Raw genomic sequence first — 15,097 nt, 5'->3', positions numbered from 1 at the left:
GAAACAGAGCAATCCCACACACACACACACCTGATCGTCCGGTTCTTTCTGGATAAGTCCTATAGATTCCAACGGAACTACTCCGCCAAAAAGGAAAAAAAAAGTTTAGGGACCACTGGAAGCTTTTCCACAACTCGGGTGCGGTAGTGAATTATTCGCAAATGTGCACCAGATAGGCCTTTTAAAGCCCCTCTCTGCTAATATGAAGGGAGAGGTCGGTTGAGTAAACTAGGCCGTTCAGTTTTCGGGGCAGGGAAAGCGGGTTGGTGGCGCCAAACAAGAGAAAGACACACAGAGAGAGCGATTTATTTTTAAGAAATGTATTCTGCATTCAATATTCAGTACATATCATTCGGACAAAACATTATATACATATACAAGACGTTTCGTTGGTTTAAAAAAGTGGGTAATTTTAACAAGGCGAAAAGAACGCGGTTCTCCGGGGAAACAGAAGACAGAAAAACGAAAGGAAACAAACAGCCACGGAGCCTTATCGTGCGCCTTTCCTCAGAATCGATTACATTCCGGTTTTATAGCAGTAAAACCAACACACAATAATAAAACGGCTGGAGTGAGATCATAATCTAGAAAATCAAAACCGTAATTATTCTTAAAAGCACGGATCCTGCTGGAGTTTCCAGTCCCATCCATGTCAATAGGGAAGTTCTAATCTATTCCTACCCCCCACCCCACCACCGTCTTTCCCCAAATCATAGAACCTGCTTCTGTGGGCCCAATCCTAGTTATTCCAGGCAGTGACTTCGAATTCAGGAATGGCCTAAAGTTAGTTGAACATAATAATGCGTTTTAAGGAACACAGACAAAAAAAGGAACCTCCTCGGCACTTTTTTGAGTAGCAGCCTTATTTTTTTTTTTTTCATTTTAGCTTTTTTTTTTTCTTTAAAAACAAAACAAAACCCCAACGCGAATAATTCTTCATATGTAACAGTTTTCGCTTTTTGTTTTTGAAACATAAAAAAGACAAAAACAGCCAAATACATGGAAAATATGGCAAAAGGGAAAGTGCTGGAGTATAATACAGACCTACAAAAGGAAGGAAGGAAAAGAAAGAGCAAAATCACTCAGAATTCTGGGTGTGTTTGTATGTGCATGTGAGAGAGAGGGAGGAAGGGAGGAGAGAGAATTTCTCCCTCCTGGCTTCTCTATGAAAATAAAGTGTGCACCTTTAAGAATACTGAAAAAAAAAATGGATTTTAAGACAGGCAGTCAGCTTCACAGTTCAGAAAGAGCAATAAATGGACAGAAGACTGGTCCAAAGGTGGCGGTTTGATTTTTTCCCCCCACCACTCCTTGGAGACTGCGGGTGTTTAAATAATCAAATTCAATGTATTTTTTTTTATTTGTACAAATTTACCAGATAAATATTTGCATTCTTGTCCCCCTTTTTAATTTTTGTTTCCCCCTCCCTCTTGAAAGGTTTCTATGTCAGGTAGCATGTAGGTGGGGTGTCTTAGATTTACTAATAACCTTTTTTTCTTTCACTCTGCGATTCTGAAACCAGATTGTGACCTGGCGCTCGGAAAGGTTGGTGGTGGCGGAAATCCTTCTTCGCTTCTCTTTGGTAATGAACTTGCTGGCCGAGTACTCCTTTTCTAATTCTTTCAGCTGGATTTTCGTGTAAGGGACCCTTTTCTTCCGGCCCCTACGGTAGCTGTTCACTTCTGGCTGAAGCGGTACCACATCTGTGAAGAAGATGAGGAGAACAGAGCAGAGGAAACCAGGTGGAGAGAAGCAAAGTGGGAGGGAGAGAGAGAAAGAGAAGAGGGGGAGAGAGAGAGAAAGAGAAAGAGAGAGAGAGAGAGAGAGAGAGGGAGGGAGAGAGAGAGAGATATTAAACAGCATCTTCCAACTGGCTGGGCAATGCATCTTCCAGACATTAGGAAGGGAAGAGGCGGAAAAGTAGCAAGGCGGTCAGAATGAAATGAAAGCTGAGACAGCCTGGAAAATGGATCTAAGAGGAGGAGGTGAATTTGGAAGTGCATGAGGGGAGGAGTGGGACAAAACCAGTAGGATATGAGAAATGCGGCAGGGAAATGGGGTGAAGGCTGAACAAGATATGAATCTATGCATTTGGTGTATTCCTTGGGGTATTTGTCCAGAACAAGTTGAGAAGAGGCATCAAGTCACAGATAAGGATCCTGACAAGTGGGACAGTCTAACCAGAACTCCAACTCCAGCGTTCAGAAAACTGGAAGCAGAATCTAACTTTCCAAACCTCCTTTCTCAACCGATAGGAACAGGTGGGTTTCAGATACAGAGTCTGCTCCAGCCTGGGTGTTCTAATTCAGCAGGTTTGTGGGATCAGTGCCACAGTGAGACCACAGCTTCCCCCCCCAAAAGCCGCCTTGTTTATATAGGCAGGTTGCTCCGAAGCCTCCTCCATTTTCCCCCACCCAACGATCTAGGGAAAATGAGGGCCATCCTCGTTTCTGCTCCGTAGAGTTAACTCTTCAAGTCCTCCATTAACTTATGATAAGTGCTAAATACGTTCACCTACTGAATTCACTGGCTTGGGAAATATTCTTTCCGTAAAAGTACCTACCCTACCAGCTGTGAAGCCCTGTTTTTTTTTTTTGCCCGCACTTCTCTGCACTGGAGAGACCCTGCCTTCTCATATAATTCAGTCTTTGTTGAAATAGTTACTTATATACCATGGCGCCCCATCGCCAGTGCTTCATGACGAACTATAATCCCTCACAGATCAGTTCTCCCCCACCCCATTCTTATCCCCCTATTTCCCCAAAGGCTTCCTGAGACAGAGATTTTAAAAGTCAAATTTGCTGCTTTTTTTTTTTTTAAGTGCACAATAGCGGTAGCAATAACAATGAAATGAATCCCAGTGGAAGAAAATAATTATTCCGAACTGTCCTCGTTCATAGCTGGTAGGAAATAAGTGTTTCTGGAATGTTTCCCCCATCATTTAGAGTGTTTAATTTCTATATTCCAGTCGTATTTTTCAAACTCTAAAGGAGGAGCAGTGTCAATCTCTTTACGGATGATAATCTTCCTTAAAAAAATAATAATAATAAAGCCTTAAAATTCAGTATGGGAGGGTTGTGGGACAGGCTTTGAATAGCAAAGGTATAAAGAAGGGAATTTGAATGAGATACAACTAGGAGAAGAATATATATATGTATATACCAGAGCTTCGCGAAAATGAAACGAGGAGAAGAGTGGAAATATTTGAAGCAGATTTCACCAGGGGGAATGGGGTCAGGACAAAAATCACTTAGGAAGAAAACGCCTTTTTACACAATAGACCTTTTCTTTCTCTAGCAGAAACAGTCGGAGGCGGGTGGGTTTGCTAGCTGCCGGCGGCTGAAATCCAACGAGACACCCCCCCCCCCAAAAGGCCTTCTCTTCCTTCCATCTCGCTAAGCTTTAATTCCTCTTCCTTCTTAGAAGGGAACCCCAGCATGCAACGCTTTGCAGAGGCATCGCTGGCGAGCCGCGTCCGATCTGACGGGGTATATACCCTCCCCGGTCTTGCCAAGATTAACGTCCGATTCCTACCTTATTTACTCACTCCCCTTTTGGGGGGCTCCAACCCATCCCTTGGGCCAATTCCGAGAGGGTGGGCAAGATGAGGAGCCTCCATGAAGGCAGAAGGCATTCGCCCATCTTTCGCCTCTCCTCTCCTCTCTAAACGTTCCCGAGGCGTTTCTGCTTTGGGGGGGCGGGGGTGCCTTCGTAAGTTGCCATTCGCTCCATCTTCCTAACCAAGAGGAGAAAAGCTTTGCCCTCTTGCTTTCCCACTCGGTCCTCCTGCCTTACAAGATCCCTAAGACACTTGTCAGCTACTTCTGGTAACTGCAGTACAGCGCAATTTTCTGGGTCCCTCTGAAAAACCCAGCCTTTCCATGCGGGGTGGGAAGGTTGTAAGGGGTGGGGCGGACAGGGGAGAAGAGGAGAGACTCGACTTCTGCTTTTTTCTGGGTGTAGAATTCTGATTTTAAACATGCCCTGCAAAATTTAAAGTCGAATAGAGGCAAATAAAAAAATAAATCCAACCGGGGGGACCAAGGCGGAGAGGGCTTAAAAGCCCAGGCGCGCCCTCGCAACCCTCCTCTGCCCACCGGCTGCAGCTGCCAAACTGAACGCGAAAGAGTTTCGCTGCTCCCGCGGCCCCTTCGCCCCGCCAGCCGCGTCCAAGGAAGTGCCTCCTGCCAAGTTTACCTGAGCTAGGTTTACACCCAGCCTTCAAAATACGCAATCATGGCGGAGCAGAGAGCACCCTACCTGGGAAAGGCGACTTCCAGAGGTGGGTGGACTGCGATTGCTCCTTCGCGCAGTAAACCTGCCCGTCCCAGCCGTTGGAAAGAGCCCAGTGCTGGTAGCCCTCCATGGGGAGCAGCGCGTCGTGTCTTGGCTCGGGGTGCCCACTGATCCCTGGAACCACCGATACGTCCAAATAGCCAGGGACCGCCTGGTAGGAGCTGGCAAAGCTCGGGTAAAAAGCAAACTCTTTGGCCCGGGAGGATAGTTCTTCGCTGGGGAGGGAGCCGCTGGGCTCGGGGTATTTTTCAGCCGGGTGGTAGGCGCAAGGCTTCTGCTGCAAGTTCACGTTGTGGGAATGGGACAGGCGGCATCCGTAGTAGCTGCCTCCAAAGGGGTAGCCGTAGCCTAAGGTGGCGTTAGAAGAGGCGGGCGGCGCTGGGCACTGCCTGGCTGCATCTGGGGCAGGTATTTCCGTGTAAACGGAAGCCTGGTGAGTCCCAATGGTGCTGGAATGACGGCTCAGGACCGGGTGAGTGATTAAATCCCTGCAGTGGCTCGTTGGACAGTTCCCACTGAGCCCTTCCATGGCTGGGATTTTAGTCTGGTGATTTTCATTCGGGGTCTCCTCATACACGTACATGAAAGCGTCCGCCCAGCGTGGATGCAAAAGCCGTGAAGTCGTCATATCATGGTCTGCCCGAGCTTTTTAAAAACTCGACTTCCGAAAGAGAGAGAGAGAGAGAGAGAAAGAGAGCAAGTCCCCAACATATTGTTTACCCGGGAGCATGCGCAGAGGGGCGGCGGGAATGGGTCGGCTTCATTAAGAAATCTGCCGGGCCACGTGACCTCTGGAGGCCTCTGATTGGCTACCTCCTGGAGACAGAAGTAGGCATCTTTAAAGGCAAAGTGAGTCACCCATTGATTGCAAAGAAAATGGGGAGAGAAATAAGGGGAGGGGGGAGATGGCGGTCTAGGTTTGGCCGACACAAAGACAAATTCGCTATTTGTCCTGCGAATCTTGGGGGTGGGGTGGGGGGAAAAAAACCAACCACCTTAGCGCTAAATATAAAAGCGCTGGTTGGAATAAGCTTGTTCCTGGCCTGCCTTGCCTTTTGCTCATTATTGTAGTATCAAGGAGAAAAGGCATTTGCCTCTATATCCGGGAGCGGTGGACTGAAGTCCCTTTGGGGGGGAATGAACTGAAAGGGGGAATTAAAAAACAACCCCACCTATTAATGGTCATAATAAGGAAAATGCAGGGAAGGGAAATCTGGGATGGGGGTCGGAGCAAGGATTTGGTAATTTTCCAAGAAAGAAAAAAGAGCTGCGGAATATTAGCACAAAAAGACCTGTTTTCAAAAAAACAAAATACTGGAAAGGGGTGAATCTTATTGTAACGCTTAGATGCGGTTGGGCTGCTTTACCACCCCCTCCCACCTCCCCGCTCCTGTTTCTGGGAATCAACTCTTGGATCTTACGGGAACTGAGGAATCTGGACGTTTATCGCTCCGGAAATTGATTTTCTTCTTCTTCTCGGTCTCCAGAGTGAGTGGGGAGAATCCTATCTGCTTGCTTTAGTTTTTTTAACATATGTGTCAGCTGACGGCTTTGCTCAGTACAAATGCTTTTTAAAACAGTATCTTATTTTTCCGAAGGAGAGGGTCTTTAAAACCCTTAACCCTTTGTTTGCTTCAAATGCCCAACAACATTGTATTAATATTAGAAACCAAAACAACACTACAGTGTACCTTGTTTTTCACTTAAAGGGTACATTTGAGATTTTGCTTGTTAGTTTTTCCCGCTTTCTTTTTCTTTTTTTAACCTTTCGAACAAACCATTATGGGGCAGAAAAAGAAATAATTGCAGTAGGGAAAATAGAAAGAGGAGTCGCCAGTCTCACAAGAACTTCTTAGATGATTTCGAAACACTTCAACTTCTTCTGCAGATGTATTCCTTCTGTGAGTCCAACCTAATAATGCTTATTACTTTGTGTTCAATTAACTGATGATTTCAAAGAGCCCGGCTGTGTTGATATTGTGTGATCATGTTATTAAAATTTACTATTGTAGCAGTGAACAGTGCAACAATGATTGTGTGTTCTACACATGCGGTCTCAAGTTTGATTAGCAAGTGCGTGCATGGTATGTGTGTGGGGGTGTAAAAGACAATAAGGGCAACTGAGTGTGCGCAATATAAACTGAATCTGAGATGGATGGCTCATAATGAAATAGAAGAATTGCAAGCTATCTTCCTAAGATTGATGGCTGCAATGCACGCTGGCCCCCAACACTTTGCAGGCAGTATTGGATGATGGGATCGGTTAATTTGTTTATTTACGTCTCAGGGACACATGTCTCCCCCTTTTTTAAAAAAATTAATCCTAATTTTGTGTCTGAAACCATGGAAAATTTAGTTTAAGAAGAACAAGGACCTTCCATATTCCTCCTCGCTCTTCACCCCCATTTTATGCAAAATAATTTTGGCAAATGTGAACCTTAGGATGACCCAGGATTTTGGTGGTGTGAGGAAAAATACAGTTCTGAGAAAAGAAAATGGAGGGGTTGGGGAGGAAGCGGCCAAATCTTGCCTATAGCTACCTATATATCATGTAGGTTTACTCAAAACCAAGTTCCATTGAATTCCGTGCCTTTTATTTCAAACAAAGGTGGGTAGGGCTACTGCTTCCAAGATGCTATAGCCAACAAAGTTAACTTACTGATCAAGAAGAACCTACCAAAATAAATACACAAATCAATAAGTGAATGACTACCCAATCTAATATAATTGGAGCCGTACAGCCAAAAAGGCTGAATATTCAGGTTCTGTGATAACCACCTATGAGTCAAATATCAATATTTTCCTACAATAAGGAACAGTAGTGCCACATTAGATTTTCGCTGCCAGAATTTAAGGAGAATTATCAATAAATGCAGGAATAATTATTCTTTCTGCCCTTCCAAGATAATTACTGCTTGCTATCAATAAAATACCCTGGTGTGATGTGAAGCTGTAAAATCTATTCAATATTTCAACCAAACAATCATCTTAAGTTTCTGTGGAAAATATTATGTCTTCAAAAGAGACATTCGGGTTTCACACGCAACTCCTGTTTACACTTTTGCATATGTAACAATCAAACCAGGCAAAGTCTAAGGTCAAGGTGGAATAGACAAATTGTTTCACAATCAGCCTTCTTTGACCTCAGTCTTAATGAACATTACTTGTGGAATCAAAGTGACTAAGAATTTGTGGTGTTCAATAGATGGGCTATTGCTAATAAAGGAAAAATCCAAAGTCTTAATTCAAAAGATCTAATTTAATTTTTCTTTAAGAAATACAGAGGCCACTGGACAAACTTTTCTAAAATAAAATTTGAATGTTCTTCAAGAATTCAAACACATTTTTAAAACACGGGACATGCTCTTAATGATTTTGGCAATTGATTTTATAAAATCAAGGTATATATCAGGAGAATAAACTGAATAAAATAACACACAACTGACACGTGTACATGTAAGATATACAAGAGCTTATGTATAAATGACTGATAGTACTCTCGGTTTAAAATTATATCCAGAAATACTAAACTCTGTGAGTTATTTTAAAAGTGGCTTCTGAGTAAATGAGGCAAAAATAATTAATTAAAAGTTGACTTTGATCTTTTTCCAGATTATGTAAGATTATTTACAATGTTCATTTCAATGAAATATAGTTTTAATTAACAGTTGGATTTTATTGTTTCATTTCTGTTAGCATATCTTAAAAGGGTGTCATAAAAATTAAGCAAAGAAAACCCGACTGAAAATTTGCACATTTCATGCTCTGAGAGAGAAACATTAATTTAAAAATTTTTCTAAAGTGAAGCAGTGCATCCTTCCTTCCTTCCTTCCTTCCTTCCTTCCTTCCTTCCTTCCTTCCTTCCTTCCTTCCTTCCTTCCGCCCTCCCTCCCTCCCTCCCTCCCTCCCTCTCAGTAGTTTATTCCTGAGCCATAAGACCTTCTTTATTTATTTGCCTTGTCTTAAGCAGTTTTTTATTTCATAAATTGTTCAGCACTATCTCATTTAAAGGGGCTGATCTGGCTAAGAAATCTGTTGGCTGATAGCAGAAATCAATTTTAGCAGGTTAATTAACTTAAAAATGCACACCAAGGCAGGCTTGTAACTTTGGAAAAAGAGGAACATGTACCTCTGTTTATGATTGTAGAAATGCAATACAGTAAAAAAAGAAAAGAGAAAAGGAAAGAAAAAAGGAAGGAAAATAGAGAAAAGAAAAGAGAGCCACGTTGACTCCTGAGATTCCCTTCATTTTGCACCCTTTTCCATTCACGCACGCATGCACACAAACAGAAGAAAACTAGAAAGACCTTAAGTCAGAGAAAGGGAGAAACCTGAAACACACACAAAAAAGGGGCAGCCCCCAAGTTTTACTCAAAAGTAAGACCCACCCTTCCTAAAAGTTTTGTCGAGGAAAGCAGCCAAGGGATGGAAAGATTCTACTTCCTGCTGGTTATACCCAGATTGCATTGTTAAGGTGCAAATGTGTTTAGTAATGTCCAATAAGCAGTAAATTGGGGCTTTTTGTAGAGGAAAAGGAGGAAGATGATAAGGAAGGATTTCATTGGAAAGCAGCAGTCTAACTCTTCCTTGCTTTAATTGCCACGACTCTGATCTGATTATGGAAGTGAGGGATGTGTTCTAAGAATGAGATAAAGTACTTAATTGCAGTTTAGTGATTAATTGCCAAGAAGGCAACATACTGAGCCATCTTCTGGAACTTTGATATTTAGTTAACTCTGTTGTAGAGGGCAGATAAGGAAAGTCTCCAATCAGTCTCTCCCCTGATCCATGTTGTAAAAAGCAAACTACAGTACTAAAAATTGAGAAAACAGTGAACCCGTAATAAACCAGTCTGAAGTGAAATCTGCTTCCTTTCATTTCTAATTTATTTCTAGGTAAAGAGGTTGAATTTCATCTATTTCCGTCCCACCAACTCCTGGACGGTCACCAGTTATTCACAAGCACTCTCTCCATATTCTTTCTAAAATACTTCAGCCTTAACATAATGCTTGGCAACTCAGAAGTACATTCCACTGAGTTTAATAGAGTTTATTTCCCAATTGGTATTTACAAAATTACCACCTTAATGCCCAAGTCCAAACGCACCTTATTTTAAAAATTGTACATTTTGTAGACTGGCCAGCAAAGGAGGCACGAAAATAATGGTTTCATGCAGAACCTGTCCCCTAAATAGCACCGTCTGGGGTTAGTTGGAGATAGTAAGAGATGTGTAAATTAATTAAACCAACAAGGAAGCCAACCCTCTTGGGACAATCATAGTAAACCTGCCCAGAAATTACTGAAGAGTGTCCGCTGCTTTTTGCAGGAGGAAAAAAAGACGCAGCTAACGTTTCATTTGGAACTGCAGAAGAACAGCCTTCATAATGTCTTAAATAAGTCCACCTGTCAAAAAGTGGGGGGTAGGGAGAGGAGAACTACCTTTGAAAAATGCTGCTAAAGGAACTTTTAAAAGAGATTCCCCTCCACTTACTAGAGGCGTTTTATCAAGGTACTCTATCAAGTTTTGGAAATAGGCTTCACAAATAGAATGGAAAGTTGGCTTCCCAAGATAATTCGTTCCTAGATCCCAGTGGAAACCCTTGGCAAAACAAGGACTCTGAACTGATCTTTCCTTCTGTCTCACCTGCAAGAAAGTCCTCTCAAGGTAGGGTGTCTCACCAGTCGCCACTCAGGGCTGAAATCAGGAATACTCCCGTCAGGCACTCGGGAAAAACAGACGAAAAGAAAAGCCCAAACCACCACTGCGTGAGAAGTGTTTTATAATGTAGACTGTACTTTTCATTATTAGACTGAGAAGGTGTCCAAGAAATTATCATTGCTCGTAGAGTTTTTTTTTTTTTTTAATCAAACCTTTTCCTTGACTGGAGCCTTTTTTTTTTTTTTTAAAAAATTATTTCTATGTTTTGTTCAGACTCATCCGTGTTAAGGCCACGCCTTTGCAAACTTCTCCATTTCATTTGTGTATGTGTGTGTGTGTGTGGATTATTAGCCCCCTTTCTTCACTGGAGAGTTGAATTAATATAATTAATTGCCTCAAGATTTCTGGATCGTCCCCAAGGCGTGGGAAAAAGCAAACAAGCCATAACATTTTGTTAAATACACCCCCCCCCCAAAGCCCTTGGAAAAGTTTCCTAAAGAAATGGCTCCCCTTTCCACGCTCACAGCCCAAGGAGCGGGAGTCAAGTGAAGCGTCCAACTCATACTTCCACGTCTTGTCCCCATTTCACCACAAAACTGAAGTTAGCTGCGCTTGATTTATACGGGACGGTCTCCAGGTATCTACCTTCCGTTAGGAGACCGAAAGCCCAGAGGCGGCGTTTTTCCTCTTGCCTGCCCTACGTTGGGTCTAAGAGGCCTTCGAGAATGGAGTTGCCTCGAGAAATGGCGGTGGTGGGAGCCTGTCGGGCCATACCGGAGGAGGATCTTGGGTGCTTTTTTTTTTTGCTCTCGGATTGCGACGCGCCACATCTCGGAGACCTGGAGAACCTTTTACGTCACGGGTTCCTCGTTTTTCCCCCTCTCTGATGAAAACGCACGGCCGGGCGTTGCAGTGAGTGCAGTCCTAAGATCCAAAGAGGATTTGGTAACAACGGTGGCCGCGTTAACGACGAACGCTTCTTCCTTTTTTTTTTTTTTCCTTTTCCTCCCCGCTCTTCGCCTTTTCTGCTTTCACCGCCAACTCCCGCTCGGTTGGCATTTGAAAGAATCCCGCTCGTCCCCGAGCAATTCACGGTGACTGAGGAGTCGTCACCCCGCTCCCCCCAAAAAATGATCTTTAAAAAAAAAATTCTTTTTCATTGCAGCTCTGCACTCCCGCCGACTCGCAGATACGGCACGGCGCTTCTTTGCCCGCTCCTTCCATTCTCTTCCTCTGTTTTCAGAGCGAGCGAGCGAGAGCGAGCGAGCGGGGATAGGCATTCAAGGATATACATAATTTATATAAATAAAATCAATACGTACATGCGTAACTTTTGTTTTAGCATAGGCTCTCTGGACCGTGCTAGCCCGATGAAGGCTGGTAGACCGAAGGGGTTATCTGGAGCGGTGGGAAGGAGGCCTTCTAACCGTGGCATACGGGCGGCCCGGGGTTCTTCATTCAACCGTGTCCCCCCACCCCCCACCCTTTCTTCTTAAAACAGCCCCGGCATCTCCCCAGCACGTTAAGAGCCCTCTCTCCTGCCATCCACCCTCCCTTGCATGGAGCCTTGACAAAGGGCTGTGAGAAAATGGGAAACTGGTTCCCGAGAAAGGGATTGAGTGAGTGTGTGTGTGTGTGTGTGTGTGTGTGTGTGTGTGAGAGAGAGAGAGAGAGAGAGACTTTTAAATGTTTAGTTCCAATGGCTTCTCTCCGTGATGACTTTACACACACACACACACACATACACACTGTCCCTTTTGTTAATAGTGCACTTACCCCTTAGGCTATGATTCAGAACCAGACAAATAAAACTACCTCATCCCGTTTAGTGCCTTGTCTGGTTGGAAGTCCAAGTTCATTTCCAAGTTAAAAGGAGCTTGGTCGGCTCCCTTCTCAAGTCACAACTGGAAAGGGGAGGAATTGTCGTGACTTATTGTTTATGTCAACAAACCGGCCTCTCCAAAAATATTGGAAACACCAGACTTGGTTGTTACCCTGACCACTGATGGAAGCAAGTGGCCATTCTGATTTCTTCTCCCTTGAGGAATTTGCTTTCTATTTTATTTGTTCTCATTTTTTTAAAAAAGTATGCTTTGGAATAGAATAGAATTGAATTGAATATAACACACTTGGTGAAGTGTGACTAGACACCCAAGGAATTTTTGCTAAAGCGTAGAACATAGAATATTAGCCCCTGGATAAAGTCTCTACCTTCCTTCTTTCATGCGGATGTCTTGGAAAAACATTATCAACGGGAGGCCATTAGCAGGAGAAAATATTTGACTTCCAGGATTTCAGAAAACTGTATCCAGTAAAATTAAAAAAAAAAAAAAAAGTTCCCAGGTATGTGACAGCTCTTTTATTTCCATTCTTGTTCCTGAGCTTTTTCTGTTTCTCTTTTTAAAACTGCATTCCTTCTCTACCTATTTCTGGGGAAAGCACAGGTGCTTGAAAGTATGCATGGTCTTGGATCTTGCTTCAGCTGAACATCTATGGACTCATCTTAGACCCAATAATTGGGGGTTGAATTTTGTCACTTTGCTCCTTTCCATTTAACTTGCCATTTTCCATGCACACTTCCCAGTGAGCCTGGAGATTACCTCCAGAGAAAGGGAGGTAGAATCGTAGGACAAGGAGAGTAAAAGTTAAAGAAGTTATGCTATAGTTTAAACTTAAAGCGAGAACTATTAATTATTTTACTAGATCCTGTTAGGAACAGCTCGGGGCACCATACATCCCAACTTCCACAAGTTGAGTTAAAATAACAATGCAGTAAAAAGAAAGCATATTAAAAATATGAATAAAGCGTATGCATATGTACATGTCTCTTTCTCTCTGTGTATGTGTATCATACTGTATATCTATCCCTGGGAACATTCATCAAATTAATCCAATTCACTGAAACCCCCAAAGAAATATTTTCATGCCAGACAGTCATTCTACGGCCCAAAGGCTGATGCAATATCTACTGAATGGCACTGTGTGGATTACTGGCCCCTGTGGGGGGGAAAAAAAGGCTGCTTGACTAGATGGGCCAGAGGTCCATTTGCTTGTGTTCCTGAAGAAAACTACCGGCGTAGGGATGGGGCTGGTGGTTGGATGGGTGAGAATGCTGTTGCTTAGAATGGTGCGGGGATTCAGAAATCTGGCTTCTGAATCTAGTAAGTCTCTACCTGATCTTATTGGATGGTCAGATAATAGTACTGGGAATAAGTAGTCCAGGAGATATATATTGCATATACAAAACAAGCACATTCTGGCTGGACTCTCTTGGTCAATGCAGAGTTTCTTGCTTTCTGTATAGATACGCATACAGACATACCCAGATCTATTAGGTGATTCATTTCTCTCTAAATATATATCCCTATATCTATTATGAAATTTCTCCCCACCACCACACACACAACCCACCCAAAAAATTAATTCAGGCATATCTCTTAAGCTAAGGAGTTCTTTTCCAGGGTATAAGACTAGTATTAACCAGGTTGTTGGAAGTTCTGCCATACGCTTATAAACTTTGAAATCCCCTCCTTGGTCCTCTTCTCTTTGCACATCGTAGATGTCTTCCCTTCAGCCCTGTTGCTGCTGCAAACTGTTGCTTTGGTTTCTCTGTCTCCCGTTTGTTTTTCATGTGTTTGATATTATTTTGCCATCTGGGGGTGGGGGGGAGACATTGGTTTCAATCACTGACTGGCAAGACATCCCACTGTATTTGTGGAAGGGAATCTTTCAGGACAACAAAGGTTCTCTTACTCAAGCGCGTTCGAGATATTCATACCTTGCCTATCCCTTGTTACAGTTCACCTTCAGGTCTGCAGGTTCTTCCTCCCCCATATTTGAAAGGGATATGAATTCCACTCCCCCATCCCTTTTGTTCTATGGTGAAATAGTCTCCACTGGGTCTACTAAGGGAGGCTTTGCCTCTCAATGATCTATAATGGATATATTAATTTTAAACTCCTTAGTCAAATGGACGTGAAAAGTCTGCTAAGGCTTCCTCTCCACCCCTTCCCCCAAGTTCTTTGGGCACTTGAGAGGGGTGTTGCTACAGCAGAGCATTAAAATAAGTTTATATTTCTCACCTCCAAAGCACATGCTTTTGGGCCCAGGTTAGGTTCCCCCCCCACACACACTAGCATGACTCCCATTTCAACACAGGAATAGAAAGAGGCCCCTAAAACTAAGGAAAGGCCAGTCTTTTCTACCCTTTTGAGCAAAACAAAGAAACTTGGCCTTTGGCCAGATTGAATATGGCGATGCTAATAACACTTCACTGGGACTTTTGGGTATCTTTGATTATTTATAAACCAAGCCTTTCTCTTTTTTTTTCCCCACAAGAAACAGGCAGTCCTCCATTTTACACAGTTAGGGAAGCATTCTGCCTCTGAGTGAAAATATAAAAAAATAAAAATGTGGGGGGTTGATTCTTCTCATGGACTGCAACAGAGCGGAAACTGGATCCTTGGAGAATTATTTAAAATATTGAAATGGGAATATAAGAGAAATCTTTCTGTTTTCCATCTATGTGACTGTGTGTGGTGGTGGTGGTGGTGTGTGTGTGTGTGTTTGTGAGGGAGGGAGGGAGAGACAGACAGGCAAACAGACAGGCAGAACCATATTTTAACCAGATCCTAACCAAATTAACTCTAAAAGGAAGCCCTCTTAATCTCCAGCTTACTTGGAATAACACATAGTTTGCCCTAAACAAACTATGCAGTGGACTTAAGATGACAATACTTTCATTAGCCAGGTTTTCCAAATTATAGGTCATCTAGGAACCTCAGTCTGAATAGATGGGTGAATTCCTTGGCGCATAAACCTGATCAAAGTGTTCTTGTTTCGAATGCAGGGCTTAGCAAAAAAAAATCTAACCAGCTGCCAAAATGGATCTCATTTCTCCTTCTCTCTCTCCCCTCCACACGAGTGCACACACACACACACACACACACATGCACGCATACTTATTTCCCATCCCCTCTCCATACTCTGTAGTGGGCAACAGGAGTTCTGGTTTGTAATGCACACCAGTAGATATATAAATTATTTATAGTGTGCCTTTCAACAAGCACTACATGCTTTAGATGTGAAAGGCTTGAAGGATTCTTCTCAATATCTGGCTCCCAGAAAAATGGCGGGAGGAGG

The 15,097-nt window shown here is 43.1% G+C and overlaps 1 protein-coding gene across 1 annotated transcript; it reads right to left on the bottom strand.

The window, feature by feature from the left end:
• Window positions 1-1,028: 1,028 nt before the first annotated feature.
• Window positions 1,029-5,004, bottom strand: HOXC13 (homeobox C13). The gene is made up of 2 exons (XM_026677378.2): window positions 4,261-5,004; window positions 1,029-1,703 (listed from the first exon to the last, which is right to left on the bottom strand). The coding sequence occupies exons 1-2, from the start codon at window positions 4,922-4,924 to the stop codon at window positions 1,447-1,449; spliced, it is 921 nt and encodes a 306-aa protein (XP_026533163.1). The 5' UTR covers window positions 4,925-5,004; the 3' UTR covers window positions 1,029-1,446.
• Between the last annotated feature and the right edge of the window lie 10,093 nt (window positions 5,005-15,097).

Source organism: Notechis scutatus, chromosome 2 (genome assembly GCF_049901735.1).
Source record: "Notechis scutatus isolate UNSWTSFEM ecotype Mainland chromosome 2, rNotScu1.2, whole genome shotgun sequence".
NCBI lineage: Eukaryota > Metazoa > Chordata > Lepidosauria > Squamata > Elapidae > Notechis > Notechis scutatus.
Note: the sequence above shows the minus strand (reverse complement) of the source record. Positions and strands in the feature narration are given on the sequence as shown.